General features: G+C 43.2%; 1 protein-coding gene across 2 annotated transcripts in view; it reads left to right on the top strand.

The window, feature by feature from the left end:
• Positions 1–16235, top strand: part of dlk2 (delta-like 2 homolog (Drosophila)) — a 90934-nt gene extending 74699 nt beyond the window's left edge. For both annotated transcript variants that reach the window (XM_028820825.2, XM_051919216.1), the window contains exons 5-6: positions 3671–3815; positions 14631–16235. In XM_028820825.2, coding sequence (XP_028676658.2) covers positions 3671–3815; positions 14631–15402 — 917 coding nt within the window. In that variant the 3' untranslated portion in view covers positions 15403–16235. The remainder of the gene's footprint in view (positions 1–3670; positions 3816–14630) is intronic.
• Positions 16236–26410: the final 10175 nt, after the last annotated feature.

The following is a 26410-nucleotide window of genomic DNA, read 5'->3' as shown; positions in this document are numbered from 1 at the left end:
GCTTCTCTCCGTTCACAGTCCATCTAGTTTTCACGACGCTGTCGTTTCCTGTCACGATCTCTTCTCAACATTTCTCTAATCTCGCAGGTTGCTTTGTGGCAATCCAAAGAGTAAGGCAATATACACAGAGCAATGGTTATAAAAGGGGGACACATAGGTATACAGGCTCTTTAAAGCATAAATAGGGATCACTTCACTGACATGTGAGCAAGCCAGGGTACAACTGTGAGACGTGCAGGACTCGCCGGCTACAACGTAACAATAATTATTTCCAGAACGTGCTGTTACGTTGTCATTCATTTTACCCACTGTCTTTCTTTCATTCATATGTTACGTAGGCACATACCTTTTATCTTCGGCAATCTCATTCTCTAACCAGGCCTCAGGAGCTAACCAGCGTAACACTGTCCACCACCCCTTTCGTTATTCCGGCACATTGTTGACATTCGTGAGTAACAACAATGTACTAAACTGGAAGGTGGTCTACGCATGCGTGGAATTTGCGGACAAACAAAGATCAAGATCCAAATGAAGATTATATATAAAGATTAGTTAATTTAAAGCACAACAATTTGTTTAGTTTGAATGTCTGTGTTTTGAGGTGTGACTGGAGTACTACAGTCTTCAGTAGTATAAGCCTGGAGGAGATTCTTAATGTAATGCCTATGTTTTAGCTGTCTCTCTACTGCCATCTAGTGCTTCTTCTTCTAATTCATTTGTGGACAAACAAAGATCAAGATCCAAATGAAGATTATATATAGAGATTGAAATCATGAATATGTGCCAGTATCAGGTCAGGTCAGGTTGGGGAGCATGCAGTGGTACAGCGAGTTGCCGCACTCATCACACGACAAAACAGCTTGGGGTCCTGGCTGGCATCACTCCAGGCAGACATGTGGTCCAGTCCCACACTCCAGAAATGACCATCCATCTGCTGTAGCCAGGTGTTATGTGGGCGTCCCCTTGGCCAGGTCCAGCCACTCGGGTCCTCAACAATAATAATCCTGTGTGCCAGATCACCTTTGGCCATAGTGCCGTAACTGACGCTCCCTCACAATACAGGTAATGTGCCTCACTCGGGACTACGTTAGCAACTGCTCTTTTGGCGCAAAGTCAAACCAGCGGCACCCAAGGATTCTCCTAACAGACACCAAAGGAGTCCAGATTTCATCTCAGGTCACTGGATAGCATCCATGTCTTGCAACCATATAGCAAGACAGGAAGCATCAGGGACCTCATGTATAAACCCGTGCATAGAATTCATACTAAAACATGGCGTACAGACAAAAATGAAAATGTGCATTTGCAATGGGTTGTGCTGCCGTGCGTGGCTTTATGGCAAGTTTAGTTTTTATACATTGCGATGTGAGCGTGAAAACAGACGTACACAACGTTTTTGGGCGTACGCACCATTTATACATGAGGACCCGGGTGTTGAACCAGCTGAGGATCGGGAAGGCTGCAGTGGATCTGTGGTATCCATGATGAACTTCTCCAGCCTGGTGGTAAGGCAGTCTTCCTGGCATTGCAAGCAATCTTTGCTTCCATTTGGGAGGCCGGAATGAGCCATCTGGAAAGAGAAGGGTAATCGCTTGGATTGCGGCAACTACAGGGTGATAACACTGCTCTCGGTGCCGGGTAAGGTCTTTTCTAGGGTCATCTTAAATTGCAAACAGATTAAAACTAAATTTTACTTCAGAATATTTCAACTTCTTACAGCTTCTTGTGACTTTGTTGCTCGCTATAAAGCATGCAGATTTTTCTCTCTAGCTGTTCTTTAATGACAGGAGTACACACCTTCATGATGGTACTGACAACGGCAGGCAACATCACAGGAAATAACACAATAATTTGACGATGCGGGTTCGATCCACGCTCCTATCCGACTGCTGGGGAGCTCTTGAACCCGACACCATCGGTAATGTCACCGATGAGCTTGGCAGTGAGGCATAACAATGAAGAAAAGGGGATGGTGTAAAAATGCCAAGTGCTTTTATTAAAACAAAACCAACAAAACAGTGTTCAAATAAATAGTGCAGTGCATCAATTCTTTAAATAAATGACCCAATAAAAACAGAGGTGAAAAGTGGAGGTTAAAAAAACAATGAGGTTAAAACAATGGCTGGAAGCAGTCTCTTTAGAAACACAAAGCCCAGTGCCTTCTATTACTGGTGACTCCCCCGTTTCTCCCATCCAGGCTATGCACCAGGGGAGTCACCCTACATGCAGCTGACCTTCTTTGCTCTACTGGTCTGGTGGCCTTCCGATACCTGGCTCCGGTTCTGCTCACCTAGACCGAGACTTGGGCTCCCCAGCGACCAGGACGCTCTCACTGGGGCTTCTATTCCAAATCTCCGACTCCCGCTGCCTTCGCTGCGGTGAGCCAACCTTCTCCCGGTCACTCCTGCTCCAAAGAATTGCTCAGCAGGAGCGACCACTACCGTTGGCCCTCAGGTACTGGCCAAACACCCCACTCGGGCTCGCCTGATCCCCGCTGCTTCATAACAGCGCGAGCCTGCGCTTTCTTCTTCTTCAACTTCTTCACTTCTTCTTCAACTTCTTCTTCTTCAACTTCTTCTTCTTCTTCAACTTCTTCTTCTTCTTCTTCAACTAGCCACCTCGCGCTTCTATATATCACAGGGCCGTGGATCAGCTGTGGCAATCAGCAGCTCCCGGGAACAATTACGGATGCGGACGACTCCTCACCTGTGCACTTAAGCGAAGATCGCCCGCATCACAAATTCCTCGGGAACCGCTCGGCCACACACACCACACCCCCTCGCTAAGCCGCGAGTGCGGTGATTATTTATTTTAAAAGTGGCCTTTTTGACGTGAGCTATACCACAAATAATGATTCAAAATAACACAACTCTTTCATAAAAAATTCAATAATTCCTATAAAACAAGGTAATGAAAACATTATCTTTGAGTGGCAAGAATACGTTCCTGTAGGGTATGCCTGCCCATCTGCTGGCATATACTGTGTACATTTTGAAGGTGGGTGAACTGCAAAAGATGCTCTGCGTCCACATTATGACTGACATAACAACTTGCATTTGATTTACTCCTGGTTAAGGATTTCTTTTCACTAAAAATGATCATGAAATTCTCTATTTGAGCCAATAGTGCTGGATTGATCATATTTTGTTGTTTCCTGCACTGTATATTTTTGACCAGGGAGACTTAAGCCCGATATATGCAAACATTTTCCAAAAGAAGAAAAAAAAAAAAAGAGTCCGCACACATCTTGCTGTCAAAAACAAGGTTGTACTTTTGAAAAAGGAATATGAGGTTTTCATTTATAACTGTTTTCATTTTTTATAAATCCATATTAGTGTTCAAAAAAAAGTTTTATTTTTTATACCATCAAAAAAACTTTGTCAGCACTCATTGACTGAACTTAACAATAATGATATTTTTGGGCATTCGTTATTTTTTTGCACATACACATATTTACGACAATAATGATTGAACAGTAAATTACAAACCATACAATATTTAGGTACAACAGCACACAAACTAAATTAATTACATAGTAAAAAGTGGAATTTAAATGATTCATGTAAAACAAGCCAAGACAGTATTTCTATGCTCAGTGGGGTGAGGCTGTCTGCTCCCTCAGTCTCTTTCTGTTTTACTCAGATATTGCTTCTGCCCTTTTTCTCCTCAGACATTCATGTATGCACAAATCATAATCCCTGTCAAAATGGAGCTACCTGCATTTCCAGTGAAGATGGAGAGTATTCCTGCGTCTGCCCTAAAGATTTTCATGGCAAGAACTGTGAATTTAAAACTGGGCCCTGCGACAAAGCCAAGTAAGAGTCCTATTTCAGATTTTACAAATGGACCATGCATACTCGGTTAATTAGGGTGTGTGCTGTGCATTGAACTGGCGTGCTGCCTACGGCTGTGTGCCACTTGTGGCCAGTGCTGTCTGGAATGATTGAAGTGGGTTTGAGAATACAGTCATATGAAAACGTTTGGAAACCCCTCTCAGTCTGCATAATAATTGACTCTCCTTTCAATAAGAAAGATAACAGTGGTATGTCTTTCATTTCCTAGGAACATCTGAGTACTGCGGTGTTTTCCAAACAAAGATTTTTAGTGAAGCAGTATTTAGTTGTATGAAATTAAATCAAATGTGAAAAACTGGCTGTGCACAAATGTGGGTCCCCTTGTAATTTTGCTGATTTGAATGCCTGTCACTACTCAGTGCTGATTACTTACAACACCAAATTGGTTGGATGAGCTCATTAAGCCTTCATAGACAGGTGTGTCCAATCATGAGATATAAAGGTATTTAAGGTGGTCAATTACAAGTTGTGCTTCCCTTTGACTCTCCTCTGAATAGTGACAGCATGGGATCCTCAAAGCAACTCTCCAAAGATCTGAAAACAAAGATTGTTCAGTCTCATGGTTTAGGGGAAGGCTACAAAAAGCTATCTCAGAGGTTTAAACTGTCAGTTTCAACTGTAAGGAATGTAATCAGGAAATGGAAGGTCACAGGCACAGTTGCTGTTAAACCAGCAGGTCTGGCAGGCCAAGAAAAATACAGGAGTGGCATATGTGCAGGATTGTGGGAATGGTTACAGACAACACACAGATCACCTCCAAAGACCTGCAAGAACATCTTGCTGCAGATGGTGTATCTGTACATCATCCTACAATTGAGCACAATTTGCACAAAGAACATCTGTGTGGCAGGGTGATGAGAAAGAAGCCCTTTCTGCACTCACACCACAAACAGAGTCGCTTGTTATATGCAAATGCTCATTTAGACAATCCATATTCGTTTTGGAACAAAGTGCTTTGGACTGATGAGACGAAAATTGAGTTATTTGGTCAGAACAAAAAGCGCTTTGCATGGCGGTAGAAGAACACCGTATTCCAAGAAAAACACCTGCTACCTGCTGTCAAATTTGGTGGAGGTTCCATCATGCTGTGGGGCTGTGTGGCTAGTTCAGGAACTGGGGCCCTTGTTAAAGTCGAGGGTCGGATGAATTCAACCCGATATCAACAAGTTCTTCAGGATAATGTTCAAGCATCAGTCACAAAGTTGAAGTTACGCAGGGGTTGGATATTCCAACAAGACAATGACCCAAAACACAGTTCAAAATCTACAAAGGCATTCATGCAGAGGGAGAAGTACAATGTTCTGGAATGGCCGTCACAGTCCCCTGACTTGAATATCATCAAAAATCTATGGGATGATTTGAAGCAGGCTGTCCATGCTCGGCAGCCATCAAATTGAAGTGAACTGGAGAGATTTTATATGAAGAATGTTCAAAAATACGTCCATCCAGAATCCAGACACTCATCAAAGGCTATAGGAGGACAGCGTCTAGACTGAGGCTGTTATATGTGCTAAAGGAGGCTCACCTAAGTATTGTCATATCTCTGTTGGGGTGCCCATATTTGTTATGATGCATATTGCATATTTTCTGTTAATCCAATAAACTTCTACTGTTTCCATAAGGCATGTCATATTAAAAGGAAGTTGCTACTTTGAAAGCTCAGCCAATGATAAACAAAAATCCAAAGAATTAAGAGGGGTTCCCAAACATTTTCATCTGACTGTATATGTAGTACCTGCCGGTTCGAATCCTGTAAAATACCAAAAGTAACTCTACTCTATTAGGCCCTTGAGCAAGGACTATAACCTGCAATCGCTCCATCCTGGGTATGACATTAATCTGCATCCAGCCCTGCATGTAGGCCCTCCAACTTGCAGGGAAAGACCTGAGGGTTGGTGGCAGAATTGGCACTCCAGCCACCATAAAAAAACCTCAGTCCATCTGAACAAGTGTGGTGCGGAGGTGTCACCCATCCCATGGCTGCACTCGGGTCCTAATCTGGGATCCTGAGTTGATTTGTCATGTGGTGGGTGCGGCAATGCACTGTATCGGCGTGTGCTCCTAACCTCCTGCTCCTTTTACAGTAGCCTTGATTATAATGCAACTAGGGGGCTCCGCCCCCTGCTAGCTTCGCTCGCCAACCCCTGGTGTTGGGTAATTATAAATAGCGTGATGTATGTATGAGATATAGCATAGTGTGAAGGTGTAGATGACGCACATAGGAAGCAAAGAATAAATTGCATGGCACAGTGTAAAGATTTATTGGATCATTTATGACCTCAACTTTAACGTCAGATGAAAGTCGAACTCGTGAGAAGGCCACATAAAGTTGTACATGTCCAAAAACGGGTTCAGAGAGGTAGATGCCAACCTTGTTCATGGTTTGTCCTTGTGATTCGTTGATGGGCATGGCAAATGCAGGTTTAATGGGGAACTGTCGCCGTTTAAGTGTAAAAGGTAATTGTAGGTTAGAACTTGTAAGGTCAATTGTAGGAATCAGAAGAGTATTGTTAGCATGTGATCCTGTAAGAAGTTTTGTTTCAATAACATTGTGTGTGATGGTGTTGACGACTAAACGTGTACCATTGCATAAACCTTGTTTAGTGTTAAGGTTTCTTAATAGCATGATTATTGTTCCGATTGTAAGGTTAAGATTGTGTTGTGTTAATCCGGCTGGGTTAATAGTGTTCAAATATTCTAAGGGGAAATTAAGATGGTCATTGTTGTCATCAGAGTCAACTTTGTCAGAGCTTAGAAAGAGCCGTGCCTCTCCAGGAAGTAATGAAATGACCTGGTTATTAATGTGATCAATATTAATATTTTTTGGATATAATATAGTCCGTTGTGTTAAAAGGGGTATTTGGTCTAATGAGAGTGCTGTTCCAAATATCTCCGTAATGAAGTCGTCGCAGATAAAGGCCTGAGGAATTGTAATAATATCTGGGTGAAGTCCATCTGTATTGGTGAGTGTCCCATCTCCCAGTTGTAATAACCAATTGTTGTATTCTGGATCTGGATATCGCATGTTTTGTACGAACTGTATATTTTGAAAGCAATGGCAATTGTCCGCGTAACATTTTTTCTTCCGCGGTTTCAGAAGCGCGTTGTAGGCGCAGACATTTATTTTTTTTTTTGATGCGGGTTCGTTTTTGTGGTCCCGTTACTCGAGCCGTCTCGTTCTGTACCCGTGATCGTGAACTCATGACTTGTTTGTTCTTTATCGTTAGTAATATGGATAAGTAATAAGGAGGATCGCACTCACTGTTAATATGCGGACTGTTCGTTTCTTCGTATTATTACCAATCAGGTGTTGCGTCTGTATATGTATTGTAGTCCGGTCTCTTGTTGTTTATGTATGACGTCGTTCGCGTATTTTAAGGTGGACTGAACAATAGCCGAGCGCATGGCATGTGGAACAATAGCTAAGCACTGTCTAAAATCTCCTCCTAATAAAAGTACCTTTCTCCCAAAGGGAATATTATTATTCATCAACGTTTGTAGAAGTTTATCAATGGTGTTGAGTAAGTGACTGGATGCCATTGTACATTCATCTATAATTAACAGTTTTGCAAGACGGATGTCACGTGCATTGTTACTGTTCATTTTCATAGTGGATAGCGATGTTTCTGTGATTGGGATCGGTATTTTGAATAAGAAGTGACATGCGTTTTTGGAGCCGAGACATTTGTTCTTCAGCGGTTTCAGAAGCGCGTTGTAGGCGCCGACGTGTATTGTTTTTTTTCATGCGGGTTCGTGTTTGTGGTCCCGTTACTCGAGCCGTATCGTTTTGTACCCGTGATCGTGAATTCATGACTTGTTTGTTCTTTATCGTTAGTAATATGGATAAGTAATAAGGAGGATCGCACTCACTGTTAATATGGAGGCTTTTCTGTGGTTGTACGGTTAATAGTGCATCATTGTAATGAGATTCACCTATTAAGGTGGAATGAACAATAGCTGAGCGCATGGCATGTGGAACAACAGCAAAGCACTGTGTAAAATCTCCTCCTAATAAAAGTACCGTTAGGCGGGGATAATCTGATTCAAATATGTTGTGTTGTCCGTATGTGTGGGGTATTTGTATGATCTCGAGTGTTTGCTTTTGGTCGCTCTTCCGTTTTTGAGCCTCAATCTCGGGCTCGATGGGTGACTGTGTGTGGAGTCCGTGGTCTGTCCCGTTTAACTTTGGGGTGTGTGTCTGACTCCTTGTTTTTGTGTGATATGGGCGCGTTGCCTGATTTTATATTTTTGTTAGTGGAGGGGTGCCTTGTGTCTCATGTCTTCTTTATGTTAGTGTGTGAAATCCGTAGTCTGTCTCGTTTCGTGTGCCATGGGCTTTGTGTGGCGCTCGCGTGTGACTCCTTGTTTTTGTGTGGTAGGGGCACGTTGCCTCATTTTTTATTTCTGTTAGTGGAGGGGTGCTTTGTGTGTCGTGGGTCTGAATCCTCTTTTTTGTGTGTGTCCTGTTTCGTGTGCTATGTGGCGCCTGCGTCCAATTCTTTTTTTTTGTGTGCTAGGGGCTTGTTGCATGACTTTTTATTTCTGTTAGTGGAGGGGGTGTTTGTGTGTCGTGGGTCTGAATCGTCTTTTTTGTGTGCGAACCGTTTCGTGTGTTATGTGGCGCTTGCGTGGGACTCCTTTGTTTGTGGTGTTCTAGGGGCGCGTCGCCTCATTTCTTATTTCAGTTACTGGAGGGGGGCTTTGTGTGTCGTGGGTCTCAATCCTCTTCTTTGTGTGTGTCCCGTTTCATGTGCCATGGGCTTCGTGTGGCGCTGTGTGCGGCGCCGGCGTATGACTCCTTTTTTCTGTGTGCTATGGGCGCGGCGCCTCATTTCTTATTTCACGTTGCATTCCATCCGGTTGTGGTGTTCTAGGGAGGGGGGGTATTTGTGGGGCGCCTGCGCAGTACGTCTTTTGCGTCCACGGCCCATGGCCGGATGTCCCTGCGTCCATCCGGTTTACCATTCTCGTTTAGTAATACGGATAATAATATGGATTAACATTACATTAAAATTGTATCCAAAATGTCTAACACTAGCAATGCTCAAATTACTTTAAAGCTTCTACAGATTGACCCCTGGTCGTTTAAATAATTTACTCAGAGTGAAAATGAATGTCCATGCAAATAACGCAGTTAGCTTCCTTATGTGATAGAGTCCAGTACTTCAGCAACTGGGCAATATTTCAGAAGAGTATCTTCACGTCTATGGGAGGAGACCTGACAAACCTTTCAGAATCTGCCTTTGAAGACCACAAGTCACACACACAGTGATAGTACTGCATGAGCCCTAAAGGGTGGAATAAGAACCAGCCATGTGTCAGATTGTAAAACAGCTCTGACTATTTGACAACCACAGAATTGTCAAAGTAGGGCTGTGTTTGGAATCCGCCTTAAGGGATCAAATTTTTTGATCAAATATTTTTGTGGGACTTGGTAGCACTCTCAAGACATCTTTGAAAAAAACCGCTGCCCCTCTGGGCTTGCTTGAATGACTCCTTCATATTTATTGGAGTAGCTGTTCTACTTCCCTTCAAATTGACAGTGTAAGAAGCTCTGCTTCCATTACCCCTCTTCCTCCCATTAGTTGAATGCATGCCCTACTTACTTTCCCAATTCCATGTTCATCTGTCTCCCATTACTTTAAACCCCAGCATATGGTACTTTTTTGGAGTAACAGGTAGAGCAGAAAGGCAGCTGTGCATGAGCACCACAAAGGATGAACAGGTCCGAATGCTTGAGTGGCAGCTACCTGTCAGGCAGGGAAGGGAAGCACTTTGGCAGGATTCAAGAAAAAGGACAATGATTTTCAGAGAAAAAGTATAAATAGAAGCACCATAAAGCTCATCCTCACAGAGTTGACTGCTAGGTGTGCCAACACCTTCATTGGCTCTTATTGTGATGCCTGCTACCCGTGTTTCCCCAAAAATAAGCCCTAGTCAAGATCGTCAGCTGAAACATAAGGCGCCTAAGGCCAGGTTTATACTTGATGCGATGAGTGTGCCTGAAACATCCATTAAATTCTGAGGACACCTTGCCACAATATCTCTGAACCGGATGTTTAACGATTACACCCATCAATGTGGGGATGCGCCCATTCCAGCAAGCATTGGGCGCAGGACAGAAACAAAATCCCTGGATGGGTTATCCGCTTATCACAAGGTGAACACAAGCACACACACACACATACGCTGGCGTCATTGTAGATTCACCAAATCCCCAAACCTTCATGCCTTTGGATGGAAAAAACTGAGCCCACTGTGGAAACCCACCAGGAAAACATGCAAACTCCAGGCAGGGATCACAAGGGACGTGACTCCCTGCGAGACAGCAGTGCTACCATTCTGCCACCGTGCCACCCTCATATGTCTAATTATTAACAGTATTCATTATTTAAAGAAAATTAACGATTTATCTATAAAATGTAACACACACATGTTAATACATTTCATCATGAATGTGATATCAAGTATAAATCTAAGAATTCTAAATTTGCAGAGAGCTGGAATATTATACTGCGGTGGGTTGGCACCCTGCCCGGGATTGGTTCCCTGCCTTGCCTGTGTTGGCTGGGATTGGCTCCAGCAGACCCCCCCGTGACCCTGTGTTCGGATTCAGTGGGTTGGAAAATGGATGGATGGATGGAATATTCTAAATTTAATGTGTTCTGTCCGGCGAACTATTGCTGCTGTCAGGTCAGGAGGAAGCCCCTAATTGATTAATAACTGAGTCGGTTTTAAGATGACGTTTATGACGGTCTACTTTAATGATAACGTAAACTACGAGGTTAAAGAGGACATTTCAGCCAAAATTTCCACTTTAATCACAAAACAGACATTTTTATTACGTCCTGTGGAGGCTAGGGGTTGCTGTTGCCCCGTGAAACCCACCAGACAGACGTCCAAGACACACTTGTGAAAAGCACCAAGAAGAATTTTTATATTTCTCTTCAGATACAGTGCACAAAGCACCACACTCGCCACAATTCACCAATAATTATACAATAAACAATAATCCTCCACTCCTCCCAGCAGCTCCGTCACCCAACTCCGTCTCTCCCTGCTGGGTCTTCAGCAGTCCTTTAAATAGTTCATGACCCAGAAGTGTTCCTCCCGGGTCAAACGCCACATCATCCGTCCTCAAGTAGCCCGGAAGTACTGCGGGCTTCCGTCCTCGTGACTCCGAAGTACTTTTGGGTTGTAGTAACAGTAGGAGTCCCCAGGTTCTTTGTGAGCTCCCTCTGGCGGCACCCACGGCAACCAACAGGACTGAGGAAACAAACTCAATGTCCCAGGATGCCCTGAGGGAATCTGGAGAACCGTTGCCATCCAGGGGAGCTGCCACCTAGCGTCCCGGGGGAGGCAGTGTCCTGAAAAGGCTGCCTTCTTCCATTCTTTTCTTTCAGGGACGTCCCGGCCAGACTGAACCGCCGGCTGTCCATCACAGTCCTTATTTTTTTTCCTCTGTGGCTCAAATACGTTCTGATGGTATTGTGAAGGTGCAAAAAAAAAAAAAAAGACGGCACAGAATATACAATACAATACAATTTATTTTTGTATAGCCCAAAATCACACAAGAAGTGCCGCAACGGGCTTTAACAGGCCCTGCCTCTTGACAGCCCCCCAGTCCTGACTCTCTAAGAAGACAAGGAAAAACTCCTTGGAAAAAAATGGAAGAAACCTCAGGAAAGGCCGTTCAAAGAGAGACCCCTGTCCAGGTAGGTTGGGCGTGCAGTGGGTATCAAAAAGAAGGGCGTCAATACAATACAATACACAGAACAAATCCTCAATACAGTATAAAAATTTTACAAGTACGGACCAGAATTTAACAGTAGATGATATCACATAAGAAGATTTGGATATTTTTAGAGTCCTGGAGACCTCATCCATCAAGCTGCCTCCCCCATTTGGCCATTCCATGGCTAAAACAGCGCTGGGCCAGCCAATCTGATGAAAGGACCCCTCCTTCCCATGATTCCTGCGATCATCCATCAGGGATGACTTTACCTTAGGCAGGCAAAACAACTTGACAGGTGGGCCGTGGCATCAAGTGCCACATTTGAGTACCGAGAAGAGAAACAACCAGGTAGGTTGGGCGTGCAGTGGGTGTCAAAAAGAAGGGGGTCAATACAATACAATACAATACACAGAACAGAACAAATCCAAAAATGGTGTGCGAGACTTTTAAAATGTATCGTGTCATTACTTTGGGGAGTATGCGACTCTTGAATACAAAAGCACCACAAATTCATCTGTATGTCAGCATCTTGCTTCACCACATCGAACCATTCATCAAACATCGAAGCGCGCACATCGATCTCGTAGGATCCTAAAAGCGGCTGGGATAGCAAGAAATTCGGGCTGGAATTCAGGGTTTGAATGTGGAGAGTTATGACGATATTCCAGAAGGATATTGTTGCACATGAATAAATATAAGATGTCCCCTGAAAATAAGCCCTAGTGCAAAAAATTAATATAAGACCCGGTCTTATTTTCGGGGAAACACGGTAGTAGCACTTACTACCTTGCGATCAGGTAATTTGCTGTGCCAACTGTTTTGACAGGTGCCCCTTTTGTTCAAATGACTGTCGTAATGCACGCCTGAGCTCAGGCTGAACATAGCATTTTGTTGGTCACACTTAAAAGACAACATTCATTTATTATTTTCCAAATCTTGTTTATTCTACGCAGTGGGTAGCGCTGCTGCCTCACAGTTAGGAGACCTGGGGACCTGGGTTCGCTTCCCGGGTCCTCCCTGTGTGGAGTTTGCATGTTCTCCCTGTGTCTGCGTGGGTTTCCTCCCACAGTCCAAAGACATGCAGGTTAGGTGCATTGGCGATCCTAAATTGTCCCTGGTGTGTGCTTGGTGTGTGTGTGTGTGTGTGTGTGTGTGCCCTGCGGTGGGCTGGCACCCTGCCCGGGGTTTGTTTCCTGCCTTGCATCCTGTGTTGGCTGGGATTGGCTCCAGCAGACCCCCGGGTTAGAAAATGGATGGATGGATGTAAGTAACAAGCTGGTTAAGTTTGCAGATGATACCAAGATAGGTGGATTAGCAGATAATTTGGAATCTGTTATATCATTACAGAAGGACTTGGATAGCATACAGGCTTGGGCAGATTTGTGACAGATGAAATTTAATGTCAGTAAATGTAAAGTATTACACATAGGAGGTGAAAATGTGAGGTTTGAATACACAATGGGGGGTCTGAAAATCAAGAGTACACCTTATGAGAAGGATTTAGGAGTCATAGTGGACTCTAAGCTATCGACTTCTCGACAGGGTTCAGAAGCCATTAAGAAGGCTAACAGAATGTCAGGTTATATAGCGCCTTGAGGTGTGGAGTACAAGTCACAGGAGGTTATGCTGAAGCTTTATAACACACTGGTGAGGCCTCATCTGGAGTCCTGGGTGCAGTTTTGGTCTCCAGGCTACAAAAAGGACATAGCAGCACAAGAGAAGGTCCAGAGAAGAGCAACTAGGCTGAGTCCAGGGCTACAGGGGATGACTTGAGGAAAGATTAAAAGAGCTGAGCATTTACAGTTTAAGCAAAAGAAGATTAAGAGGTGACATGATTGAAGTGTTTAAAATTATGAAGGGAATTAGGGAATTATGCAGGTTAGGTGCATTGGCGATTCTAAATTGTCCCTAGTGTGTGTGCTGTGTGTGTGTATGTGTGTGCCCTGTGGTGGGCTGGCGCCCTGCCCAGGGTTTGTTTCCTGCCTTGTGCCCTGTGTTGGCTGGGATTGGCTCTAGCAGACCCCCGTGACCCTGTAGTTAGGATATAGCGGGTTGGATAATGGATGGATGGATGGATGTTTATTCTAACGCAAATTTGGGCAAAGGTCAGAAAGCAGCCTTCCATCACTGTGTCCGATCTGCTCCCTCATTGCTGTGTGTGTTCTCATCATTACTGTGGTGTCATCAGTAAATCTGACAGAGACAAAAAAAAAGTTTCCACCCTTTTCTGGAATGTTTCACATCCCGTTGTGATACAGTGTGGAATTTTAACACACTTTATTACGATTTCTTTTGCCGTTAAGATTTTTTGTGTTGGTTATGTTAATTTGAAAATCAAGTTGTGTAAATCCTTCTAAATCAGGGGTGGGCAGATTCAGTCCTGGAGGGCCGCAGTGGCTGCAGGTTTTTGCTCCATCCCAATTGCTTAATAAGAAGCACTTATTGCTCAAGTAACACTTCTGCTTCACTTTAGTTGTCTCACTCGTTAAGATGTTGAACCCTTATTACTTATTTTAGTCTTACAGCTGTAGTCTTGGTTTTTAATTGCTCCTTATTAGCAATAAGATGCAAATGACAAAAGAAACCAGCATTTCACCATTTAGCTTGTTTTCATTTACACCTCTGTGTGTATTTATCATGCACTATTAGGTTTAAATTAAATACTTGGAAGGAAAGTGAAGAGAAAAAAGTGAAGAACTGAGAATTACTCATTTATTTTAGACTTCAAATCATTTGGATGATATCCTGAGAAAGGAAACAAAATCTAGGATATGAGAATGACTTGACATGGCCGAATTAAAGCACTAGCAAGCCATGAATTTAAATGATTGACAAGTATTGTTTTTTAATTAAGCAACTGGGTTGGAACAAAAACCTGCAGCCACTGCGGCCCTCCAGGACTGAATCTGCCCACCCCTGTTCTAAATGTATTGTAGATTAAGTACGTCTTTACCAATGACACTTTTGATGTCCATAGGAAGTGTACCCCATGCAATGCTTGTGTCATTTACATGAATCTTTTTACTTCTATTGTTCTGCAGAATGCCTTGCAAGAATGGGGGGATGTGTTCTGATGACAATGGCTATGCTCAGGAGTTGTCCTGCCGCTGCCTGGCAGGATTTGTGGGCCCACGGTGTGAGGTGAACGTGGATGACTGCCTGATGCGTCCTTGCGCAAATGGTGCCACCTGCCATGATGGTATCAACCGCTTCTCCTGTGAGTGCCAAGCAGGTTTCAAAGGACGTTTTTGTACCATCAACATTGATGACTGTGTCTGCAATCCCTGCCTGAACAATGGCCGATGCTTTGACCGGGTGAATGATTTTGACTGTGTTTGTCTGCAAGGTTATACTGGTAAAACCTGCTCAGTCTCTACGGCAAAATCACAGCTGGATGTGGGAAGATCAGTTCCAAAGAACTGGACTAGTACCTACCCAAGAAGTACGCTATCTCAGCCTAGCAAGGGGCAAGGTAGCTCTTGGGGCAATGTGTCATTTCCACCCTACAAGGACCATGCAGTGAGTGGGCGCATGTTGAAGATCTCTGTGAAAGAAGTTGTGACCCATCAAGGACCTGTACTTACTGAGCTGCAGCTTATTGTGCTAGTGGTGTTTGGCACATTTACCTTAGTTTTAGTGACCCTTACAACTGTAGTAGTGCTGAAGAGTTACTGGCAGACACGATGCACAAAATGCCACTGCACTTCTCAGCGACACCGCAGGACACTTGGAGAAGAAGAAGAATGCAAAATCAGCATCCTCTCTGCCCCTATGCCAGACCTCCAAAAAAAACTCAACACGGAAATCATTTAATTACGGACAGAAAAGAAGGCGTTAAAATTGCGACTGGAAGTAAAAGAAGTTGCTACTAAGACATAAAATGGAAAGTCAAAGAAAGTGGATAGAAGGCCACATTCAGCTGGAATCTCAGCAACCCAGGTTCAACTTTTCCATTGACAAGTGGAAGAAAATATTAGGAAATGCCTGAAGCTTTGCAATTAGGGTTTATATTATCACAATGGAATCAAAATTAAGGTGAATATATAGACTCTAGCTGGGTGGGGTATTATAATTTACTTCATGGAAGACTTTTAAATGAGGAAAAAAATGCCAGGCAGGCACCTTCATGCCCATGTTCCAATCTGGTAGGTGGTTTTGTAAATAGGAATGTGGCTAAAGGAATGTAAATCGGCCCTGAAAAAAATATTGACATACTACAGAGACAGGAAACATGCATGTAGCACTTAAAAACCAACTGGAGTGACGCCGCTTCATTCGAGCAGTAGATCTCTGGGAAATCAGTCTCTGGATTTGGAATGAGAAACTCTTCAAAGATGAGTAACCAGTGTGTCCTATCATGCTCTCATGAGAGAAACATTGCTACATTTGGAACAATTTATTGAATTTACTTGCCATATCTACTTGCATACAACCACTGAAAGAAAATAAGGTACTTTTTTTTTTTTTAATGAACCTAATTCTTATAGGTTTTGATGGCCAGTATTCTACGCTTTTTTAAAAAAAACAACCTGGATGAATTCCTCGCTTTATCATTCTATTTCAGTGGTCAACCACAATTAGAATTACAGTATGCCCATTAAGGTTATATTTTAGACCTTAGATACCTGAAGATTCCAGTCTTTTGTGTGAGCACACATGTTGTAATATATATATATATATATATATATATATATATATATATATATATATATATATATATATATTACATACTCACACACAAATACAAACACATATATACATTGTGGACACTAGGGGGCGCTCCAACTCCTGAACCACCCAACACAAACAGGCTTGGACACAAGTATAAAAGAAGAAAGAGATTTTATTGTGGGAAATGTTTCTTGGGCAAGCGTTTTCCACTACAGCCACAATACATACCACACATGCAATAATGACGCACTCTGCCACTCTTTCTCTTCTCTTTTTCCTTCACTGGCCACTGCCTCCTCCATTCCTCCTTGCAAGCTTCGTCCACCTTCCTCCTGACTATAGTTCCTGGAACTGAGGCAGACACCTCCTTTTATCTACCACCCGGAAATACTTCCGGTGTTCCATATACGTGGTCCGAAAGCACTTCTGGGTGAGGTGGAAGCCCTATGAAGTGGGGCTCCCCTGTCCCTGTAGCACCTTCTGGCGGCACCCACAGAACCCAACAGGGCTGAGTCTAAGAACTCCAATTCCCAGTATACCCTATGGGAATCTGAGGCACCATTGCAACCCTGGGGGGCTGCCATCTACCGATCCAGGAGAGATAATGCCCTGTGCACACTCTCTGCACCCAGACCTTCCATCTTCAGGGCGTCCTAGGTGGGTAAGGACTCCTGACGTCCCTCACAATATACACATTACACTTTTTACATAACTACATAATATGAGTGTTATGAAATTAAAAATCCCTTTTTCTGTACAGATTTTGAGTATTTGCCTTAAAGGAAAAAAAATTACAGCTTCTTACAGAAATACCTTGGACATTCTAGGTAACCTCTGCAATTTCAATTCATTTATTTTGTCACATGCTTCATGCTCCTGCTATGTGTCAGCTCAATATGCACATCCACCATCATACAATACAATACAATACAATACAATTTATTTTTGTATAGCCCAAAATCACACAAGAAGTGCCGCAATGGGCTTTAACAGGCCCTGCCTCTTGACAGCCCCCCAGCCTCGACTCTCTAAGAAGACAAGGAAAAACTCCCAAAAAAAAACTAGTAGGGAAAAAATGAGAGAAACCTCGAGAAAGGCAGTTCAAAGAGAGACCCCTTTCCAGGTAGGCTGGGCGTGTAGTGGGTGTCAAAAAGAATACAATACAATACACAGAACAAATCCTCAATACAGTATAAAAATAAAAATTTTAGAAGTACGGAGCAGAATTTAACAGTAGATGATATCACATAAGAAGATTTGGATATTTTTTAGAGTCCTGGAGACTTTATCCATTAAGCTGCCTCCCCCATTTGGCCATTCCATGACTGAAACAGCACTGGGCCAGCCAATCTGATGAAAGGACCCCTCCTTCCCATGATTCCTGCGATCCTCCATCAGGGATGACTTTACCTTAGGCAGGCAAAACAACTTGACAGGTGGGCCGTGGCACCAAGTGCCACATTTGAGTACCGAGAAGAGAAACAGAACAGGTGAGGGTTAGTATACAATTATAACTGTCATGTTACTTATATATTAGTGCTAATGACTAACAACAGAGATGCAGTCTGTACAGTTAATCAGCAGCTCTAGTCAGGATATGCTAAACTGAAGTAGTGAGTCTTCAGCCGGGATTTAAAAGCTGAGACCGAAGGGGCATCTCTTATAGTAGCAGGCAGACCATTCCACAGTTTAGGGGCCCTGTAACTAAAAGCTCGACCACCCATTGTTATTTTATTAATCCTTGGAATCATAAGCAGACCGGCATCTTGAGATCTTAATGTGTACTCTGGTTTGTAAGTCATGATAAGTTCCGACAAGTAAGCCGGACCTCGGCCATTTAATGCTTTATATGTTAAAAGGAGGATTTTGAAATCTGCCCTAAACTCTTCATCTGCACTTGTGTGCCATGGTTAAAGAAGCACGACCATGCCTGACATTGCGAGACCAGGGGCAGATAGCCTTGTGAAGAAGATGACAGTGAGTATTATTAAAACAAAGTGTGGGAAGTCTGCTTCCTTTGAAACACTTCATATATACTGTAGTGTCTTTTTATAATGAACTTCTTCACAAAATGTTTTTCAAATGGGTCAAGAGCAAACAAAGAATAATAGAATATAATGCAATGACTATCACTGAAAAAGCTTTTACTCAAAAAATAAACACAAATGTAGACACATAAAAGTTATTAGCTGCCACAACTAATGTATTGTAACACTTAAAAATATATGTAAAATTAAGATATACTTTAATCCGAGCTGTTGCAAAGCTTTTGGTCATCTTGGCTACTAAATTTTGCAACTCACTTCATTAAGCCAATGTTCCATTACATGTCTTTAAGTCATGGGGTATGTCAGATTTTTTCTGATCTTGTTGCTGGACCGTGTCAGTTTAAATGACTGAAAAATTGCTGGGCATATTAACTTACACAACTTAGTACCGACCTTCTAGTAAAGCTGTGCTCTCCCCTTTTTCTGGGTGCTAATAGCATGCAACCTGACGGAGCCAGTGGTGTACAAATGGTTTGCAACTGTGGGGAGTTCAGCCACAATCTCTGCCATTTTGTTCCTTTTTGTCCATTCTGTTGTGATATATAAAACACACGACATCTGAAAGATGAGCTTCTCTTCTGTTTGTGAGGTCCAAACATTAGCGTTAATTATTCCTTGTCATGGCACTATATGTATTGTATTTTCAGACGAGCATTCATTAGTTGTCAGCTCTCATGCACACAGAGCCCTCCCCTACGACTAACCCTGTTTGATTTCGCTGAAACGAGTCGTGGACTAGTTGGCATGAGTCACTGGGTAAGCCGCTACGCAAAGCGGCTTCACAGGAGATTATTGCATGTAAATGAAGGCTATGACTGAAAATCATTGGAAAAGTTACGACATGGCTTTCGGGGACAGTTGCAGGAATTACGTTGGTGGTGTTTATTTTTAGGGTCTCAAGAGTGCAAATTTTTCCATTGTGGGGAACAGCCCGGACACAGACAGGTAGACATCGTTGGTTCAACCCACACACGTTTATTTACACACTATTTACACAATAAGCAGCACCAATCACCCAAACACAATGCCTTATTCACCGCCTCCACTCCTCTCCTCCGAGCTCCGTCCTTCTACACTCCTAACTCCGGCCATCGAATGGAGGGAGGCGGCCCCTTTAATACACACCCGGACGTGCTCCAGGTGCCTCCTGATGAGCTTCCGCTGCACCTTCCTGGTGTGGAGGAAGTACCGACTGTGCACCCGGAAGAACTCTGGGTGTCCCTGGTCTTCTTCCCCATAGACATATATAGATAGACGCCACATTCACTGTGTTTCCCAGTCGACACGATACGTCAGTGCGTCAGCCTTATTGCAAGTGGCAAAAGTGGCATTTAAACTAATACACGTAGACGTGGAAACCGGGTTTTCTGATGAAAAAACAATAACGTTTAAAACAGTATCGTTTACATAAAACAGATTTTGGCGAATCGTTTAAATGCAATTATTTATGTCCATTTATACACTAATAATGACAATATAATTATCCATCCATCCATCCATCCATTTTCTAACCAGTTGAATCCGAACACAGGGTCATGGGGGGTCTGCTGGAGCCATCACAGGGCGCAAGGCAGGAACCAATCCTGGGCAGGTCGCCAACCCACTGCAGGCAATATAATTATTATTATTATTATTAAATAATTTCTCCCATATAAGTAACATTTCTCGGACTGCCTTCTTCCATCTCCGAAACATTTCTAGACTTCATCCTGTTCTTACAGAACTTGGGAAATAACACATCACTTAATTAGCTTAGGAGTCCAATTAAAAACAGAAAATGGTTGGAACAAAAACCTGCAGCGTCAGGGGTCACCAGGACTGAGTTTGGGAAACACTGCGATAAGAGACATTTAGCAAAAGTCAGAAAAGTAAATGGTGAGTATTAAAAGGAGCATATGTAATATAATTTACAATAAATATACTATATATAGTGTATATGCAGTATAGGTGTTTATTATATACTGTATACCACAGGTGTTGAACTCCGGTCCTCGAGGGCCGCAGTGGCTGCATGTTTTCATTCTAACCATCTTCTTCATTAGTGAGCCGTTTTTACTGCTAATTAATTTCTTTTGCTTTAGTTTTAATTCACTTGACTCAGGCCCCTTAGTTGTCTCTTTTTCCTTAATTAGTAACCAAACAATAATGAGACACAAAACAAGCCACCACATGACCAGCTCACCAGTGCCCATCACACAATATCTGAAAATAAAGAAAGGTGAAGGTCTCAGTAAGGTTGATCTCTTAGGTCACCAAAACATTTTGACGGTGTTCTTAGAAAAAACAGAAAAATGAACAAATTTGGAAATATCTGCTGTGGCAGAATAAGAGCAGCAACAACCCATTGAATTAAATAACAGGCTTAATTAACAGCAAGAATCAGCTTCTCATTAAGAGACTGTTTGGAGTGAAATTGGTTGCAGTTTAACTGGTCACCTGTTGGCTCGTTTCACGTCTCATTTCTGTTTGGCTGCCATTTAATGAAGAAACAAATCAATTCAGAGGACTGAATCCTTAAAAACAGGGCTATGAAAATGAAGGGAAAAGGAATTAATTAGCAGTGAAAACTGCTCACTGATTTAGAAAAGGGTTAGAATGAAAACCTGTAGCCACTGCGGCCCTGCAGGCCTGGAGTTCGACACCCCTGCTGTATACTACATACAAATAAATACTTATTATACTGAATATACATATGAATACTGAATATATAAATAAATAACATAACATTTCAAACTTGCATAATCAGTTCAGGATAGCAAGGGCCAGAGCCTATTTTGGCAACAATAAGTGTAAGGATGAAACCAACCCTGAACAAGACATCAGTCCATCACAGAGCACACTCACTTGCTCACACACACACACACACACACACCCTTGGCCAATATAGAAAACACAAAGAACATAATGTGCTCAATTTTGGGGGTTGTGCAAGCAAAACATAATTACATGTATTGAAAACCCATGCAAACACAAGTCTACACAGACAATAACCAGGTGTGAGATTTAAAGGCAGTACACTAATTCTGTGAGAAAGCAGCGCTAACCACCACACCACCACACTGCCTCTTAAAACATGGCTGTGTGTGTGTATATAAATATATACATTAAACACATATACATACCTTATGTACACTATATAATAATCACTGACTAGGCCAGTTTAAACCGCTTCTGTTCTGTTTATATAGATATTTATACATACGCAATATACACAGTCTATATGAACTGTAAAAAGAAAACTAAAGTTTTGTTAAATTGTGTTAATAAAGTTTCTTTTGTGATCTGCACTCTTTTTAGTCATGGATTGCATTTGCTTTCAGGTTTCTGTCTAATTGATAACAAAATAATTTGTTGCACTGCAGTAAATTTGATTAATACATTATAAAACATAGGCTAATTTCTAGTATTACGGTAGTATTGTTAAAAAAGATATTTTTTGTATATTGTTAGGCCACTGTGCTTCAAGGGCTATGTTTTTATATGAACATGTTTTTGTATGATTCCTGTACATGTAATTTATTTGTGTAATTTATTTGGTAAATGTGTTCACAGACTATTTTGGATTGTGACCTATTTTTGATACTGCGCGTGTTAAATAAAAACTGTGAAGTAACATACTGAATTTGTTACGTGTCATGTTTAGAGAGACTTTTTTTTGTTTTCTTATCAAATCCTGCAAAGTCCTGTGGTTTAAATAGCAATGGCAGTGATGGTGCCTGTTCATGCAGAAACGTATGAGCAAACCCTTTCATTTATGATATTAAGGACGTCAAAAATTTACAAAACTGCAAAAGGAAACTGAGGAGAAGAAATGACATGAACACTGGCTATTTTTACATTCCCTTCTATTTCAGAATTCAGAAAAAATAAACAATCAGCCAACAAAATTAATTTGTAGATAAAACACAAGTGTGCAAATACCTGCAAGCAAATTTAATGTTAACTCTTAACCCCGTAGTCCCCACGACCTCTTACCTTACGGCAGGGGTCTTCAATCCCAGTCCTGGAGGGCCGCAGTGGCTGCAGGTTTTTCTTCTAACCCGGCTGTTTAATTAGAAAGCAATTCTTGCCAATAATTTAATTTCATGGCTTGTTAGAGCTTTAATGTCAGGTCATTCTCATATCTTAGATTTTCTTCCCCTTTCTGAGGATATCATCCAAATGATCTGAAGGCTAAAATGGATGACTGATTCTCAGTCCTTCACTTTTTACTCTTCACTTTCCTTCCAAGTATTTAATTAAACCCAATAGTGCTTGATAAATACACACACAGGCGTAAATGGTAACAAGCTAAATGGAGAACTGCTGGTCTCTTTAAAATCTTTAAAGGTTTAAAATCTTAAGCGAGACAACTAAAGTGACGCAGAAGTCTTACTTGAGCAATAAGAGCTTCTTATTAAGCAATTGGGTTGGAACAAAAACCTGCAGCCACTACGGCCCTCCAGGACCGTGACTGAGGACCCCTGCTTTACGGCCACAACTACCAGACCACCCAGAAAACAACAGTTAAGATTAGAAAATATATTCTTTTATATTTTCCAAAGTTCTTCTCTTTGACAGTGGTGTTCCAAATGATCACAAAAAGTCAGCAACAATAAAATCCAAACTTCACATTTAGTTACAATACTCCCTGCGTGGAGTTTGCATGTTCTCCCCGTGTCTGTGTGGGTTTCCTCCCACAGTCCAAAGACATGAAGGTTAGGTGCATTGGCGATCTTAAATTGTGCTCGGAGTGTGTGTGTGTGTGCCCTGCGGTGGGCTGGCACCCTGCCCGGGGATTTGTTCCTGCCTTGCGCCCTGTGCTGGCTGGGATTGGCTCCAGCAGACCCCCGTGACCATGTGTTAGGATGTAGCAGGTTGGATAATAACTGACTGACTGACATTCAAACAGACTTTGTCATCATGTCACTCTTAATAGCCTGGTAACAAACTGACACTCTAAATACAAATCAGGAAAGCCTACTACAGGACCCACACAGTACATTGTAACAAGCATTATGGAGTCATAACAAAAATATTGTTAAGATGACAGAGGAGGACACTGGTCCTCCTTTTGTTTTTTTTAATCTGACACATTGTCATTGAATCTAACCACACTTTTCCACATCACACAATTTACCAAACTAGAAATACTGCCACGTAGCATTTTAAAGACATCATTTGCCTACCACCTCTTAGTATTTGTGTTTTTCACGTTTAGTCTGCACACATGGTTGATTCGTCGATGCTCAGGTAAGATGATTTTCAGTTCAGCACATCAAAGACTGAGCTCTTTATCATCCCAGCTAATCCTTCGATTCAACATAACATCTCTGTAGACCTCCGCTCATTCGCATCTCTGGGGTGAAGACTGAAGATCAGCTAACTTTCACTGATCACACTGCAGCATTCTCTCATTTAGGCAAACTCCTGTTGTATGACATCTGCAAGGTCAAATCATATCTGGCAGAGAATAGAACTCAATTTCAGGCCCTAGCCTTGCCTCACCTTGACTACTGTAACTCCTTACTCTCACTGCAGAGGCTCCAAAATGCTGTGGCACATCTCGTTTTCAACCCACCTAGATGGGTGCACATCACTCTTCTGTTCAGGTTACCCCACTGGGTCTGTGTAATTACACGATCACCTGCCTGTCTCTAGGTATGAGGGGCCAAACATGCAATACATCATATAGGTGTGTAATTTATTGGTTTACATGCTGTAGAAAAGGCGCTATATAGATGCCTGACCCGGCACAGAACAACACAGAGGCACGTATAAAACACAAGGACTTTTATTTTCTTCTTCCCCGTGACCCACAGGCAATACACAGTCCCACAAGCACTCTTTTCCACACCAACAATTCCTTCTCTACTCTCCCACCACTTCTCCGCAAGCGTAGTCCTCCTCCCGACCCTGGCTTTCTGAGTGGTGGTGGCTGGCCCTTTTTATACCCCACCCGGAAGTGTTCCAGGTGCTTGATCACCTGGTCCTACTTGCATTTCCGGGTGGGGCTGAAGATTCGACCAGCCGGGCTGCAGACTCTATGCAGCTCCCCCTAGCGGCCATCCGAGCCCCCAACCAGGCTGTGGAGGACTCCATCTCCCATGGAGCCATGCGCCAGATTGGGGAATCATCGTCCACCAGGGAGGCTGCCACCAAGCGTCCCGGGGGAGGTATTGAAGTGTCCATGGCTGCTCCCCCGGAACAGATGCAGCAGGGGCGTCCCTGCCGGGCATGGGACCCGGCTGTCCTTCACAATGCTCACACTACTGGTATATCAGTATTAACTGCCAGTCTGCGTGCCAACAATACTAATTTCATTCATATGAACTATATTGGTCAGTGCCTGTGTATTACTGTTTTGTGTGTGAACTAAACTGCTCAAAAAAATTAAAGGAACACTTTGAAAATACATCAGATCTTAATGGAGGGAAAAAATCCTGCTGGATATCTCTACTGATATGGACTGGTAACGTATTAGGAATGAAAGGATGGCACATTGTTTGATGGAAATGAAAATCATCAACCTACAGAGGGCTCAATTCAAAGACACCCCGAAAATCAAAGTGAAAAAATGACGCGTCAGGCAGGTGAGTGCATTTTGCCGAAATTTCATTGCAGCAACTCCAAATCGTAGTCAGTAGTTTGTATGGCCCCCACGTGCTTGTATTAATGCCTGACAACATTGCTCCTAATGAGATGACGGATGGTGAGTTTGCATGTTCTCCCCGTGTCTGCGTGGGTTTCCTCCGGGTACTCTGGTTTCCTCCTACGGTCCAAAGACATGCAGGTTAGGTGCATTGGCGATTCTTAATTGTCCCTAATGTGTGTGGATGTGTGTGTGTGTGCCCTGCGGTGGGCTGGCGCCCTGCCCAGGGTCGGTTTCCTGCCTTGCGCCCTGCGTTGGCTGGGATTGGCTCCAACAGACCCCTGTGACCCTGTAGTTAGGATATAGCGGGATGGATAATGGATGGATGGATGGATGTCCTGTTGGATTTAGGTCAGGCAAGCAGAGTGTGGGGGCCAGTCAATGGTATCAATTCCTTCATCCTCCAGGAATTGCCTGCATACTCTTGCCACATGAGGCCAGGCATTGTCGTGTACCAGGAGGAACCCAGGACCCACTGCACCAGCATAGGGTCTGCCAATGGGTCCAAGGATTTCACCCCGATGCCTAATGGCACTCAAAGTGCTGTTGTCTAGCCCGTAGAGCTCTGTGCGTCCCTCCATGGATATGCCTCCCCAGACCATCACTGACCCACCACCAAACTGGTCATGCTGAACGATGTTACAGGCAGCAGAATGTTCTCCACGGCTTCTCCAGACCCTTTCACGTCTGTCACATATGCTCAGGGTGAACCTGCTCTCATCTGTGAAAAGCACAGGGTGCCAGTGGTGGACCTACCAATTCTGGTATTCTATGGAAAATGCCAATCGAGCTCCATGGTGCCGGGTGGGCAGTGAGCACAGGCCCCACTAGAGGACATCGGGCCCTCAGGCCACCCTCATGAAGTCTGTTTCTGATTATTTAGTCAGAAACATTCACACCAGTGGCCTACTGGAGGTCATTTTGTAGGCTCTGGCAGTGCTCATCCTGTTCCTCCTTGCCCAAAGGGGCAGATACCGGTGGGACCTGCTGATGGGTTAAGGACCTTCTACAAGGGGCCCTGTCCAGCTCTCCTCGAGTAACTGCCTGTCTCCTGGAATCTCCTCCATGCCCTTGAGACTGTGCTGGGAGACACAGCAAACTTTCTGGCAATGGCATGTAGTGATGTGCCATCCTGGAGAAGTTGGACTATCTGTGCCAGCTCTGTAGGGTCCAGGTATCGCCTCACGCTACCAGTGGTGACACTGACCGTAGCCAAATGCAAAACGAGTGAAAAAACAGATGAGGAGGGAAAAATGTCAGTGGGCTCCACCTGTTAAACCATTCATTCCTGTTTTGGGGGTCGTCTCATTGTTGCCCCTCTAGTGCCCCAAAGCAGCTGAAACTGATGAACAAGCCCCTCTGCTACTTAACTGACCAGATCAATAGCCCACAAGTTTCACTGACTTGATGTTATACTCTCATTAAAAAGCGTGCCTTTAATTTTTTGGAGCAGTATATATTGGTTTGTTAG

This window comes from Erpetoichthys calabaricus, chromosome 15 (genome assembly GCF_900747795.2).
Source record: "Erpetoichthys calabaricus chromosome 15, fErpCal1.3, whole genome shotgun sequence".
Classification (NCBI taxonomy): Eukaryota; Metazoa; Chordata; class Cladistia; order Polypteriformes; family Polypteridae; genus Erpetoichthys; species Erpetoichthys calabaricus.
Note: the sequence above shows the minus strand (reverse complement) of the source record. Positions and strands in the feature narration are given on the sequence as shown.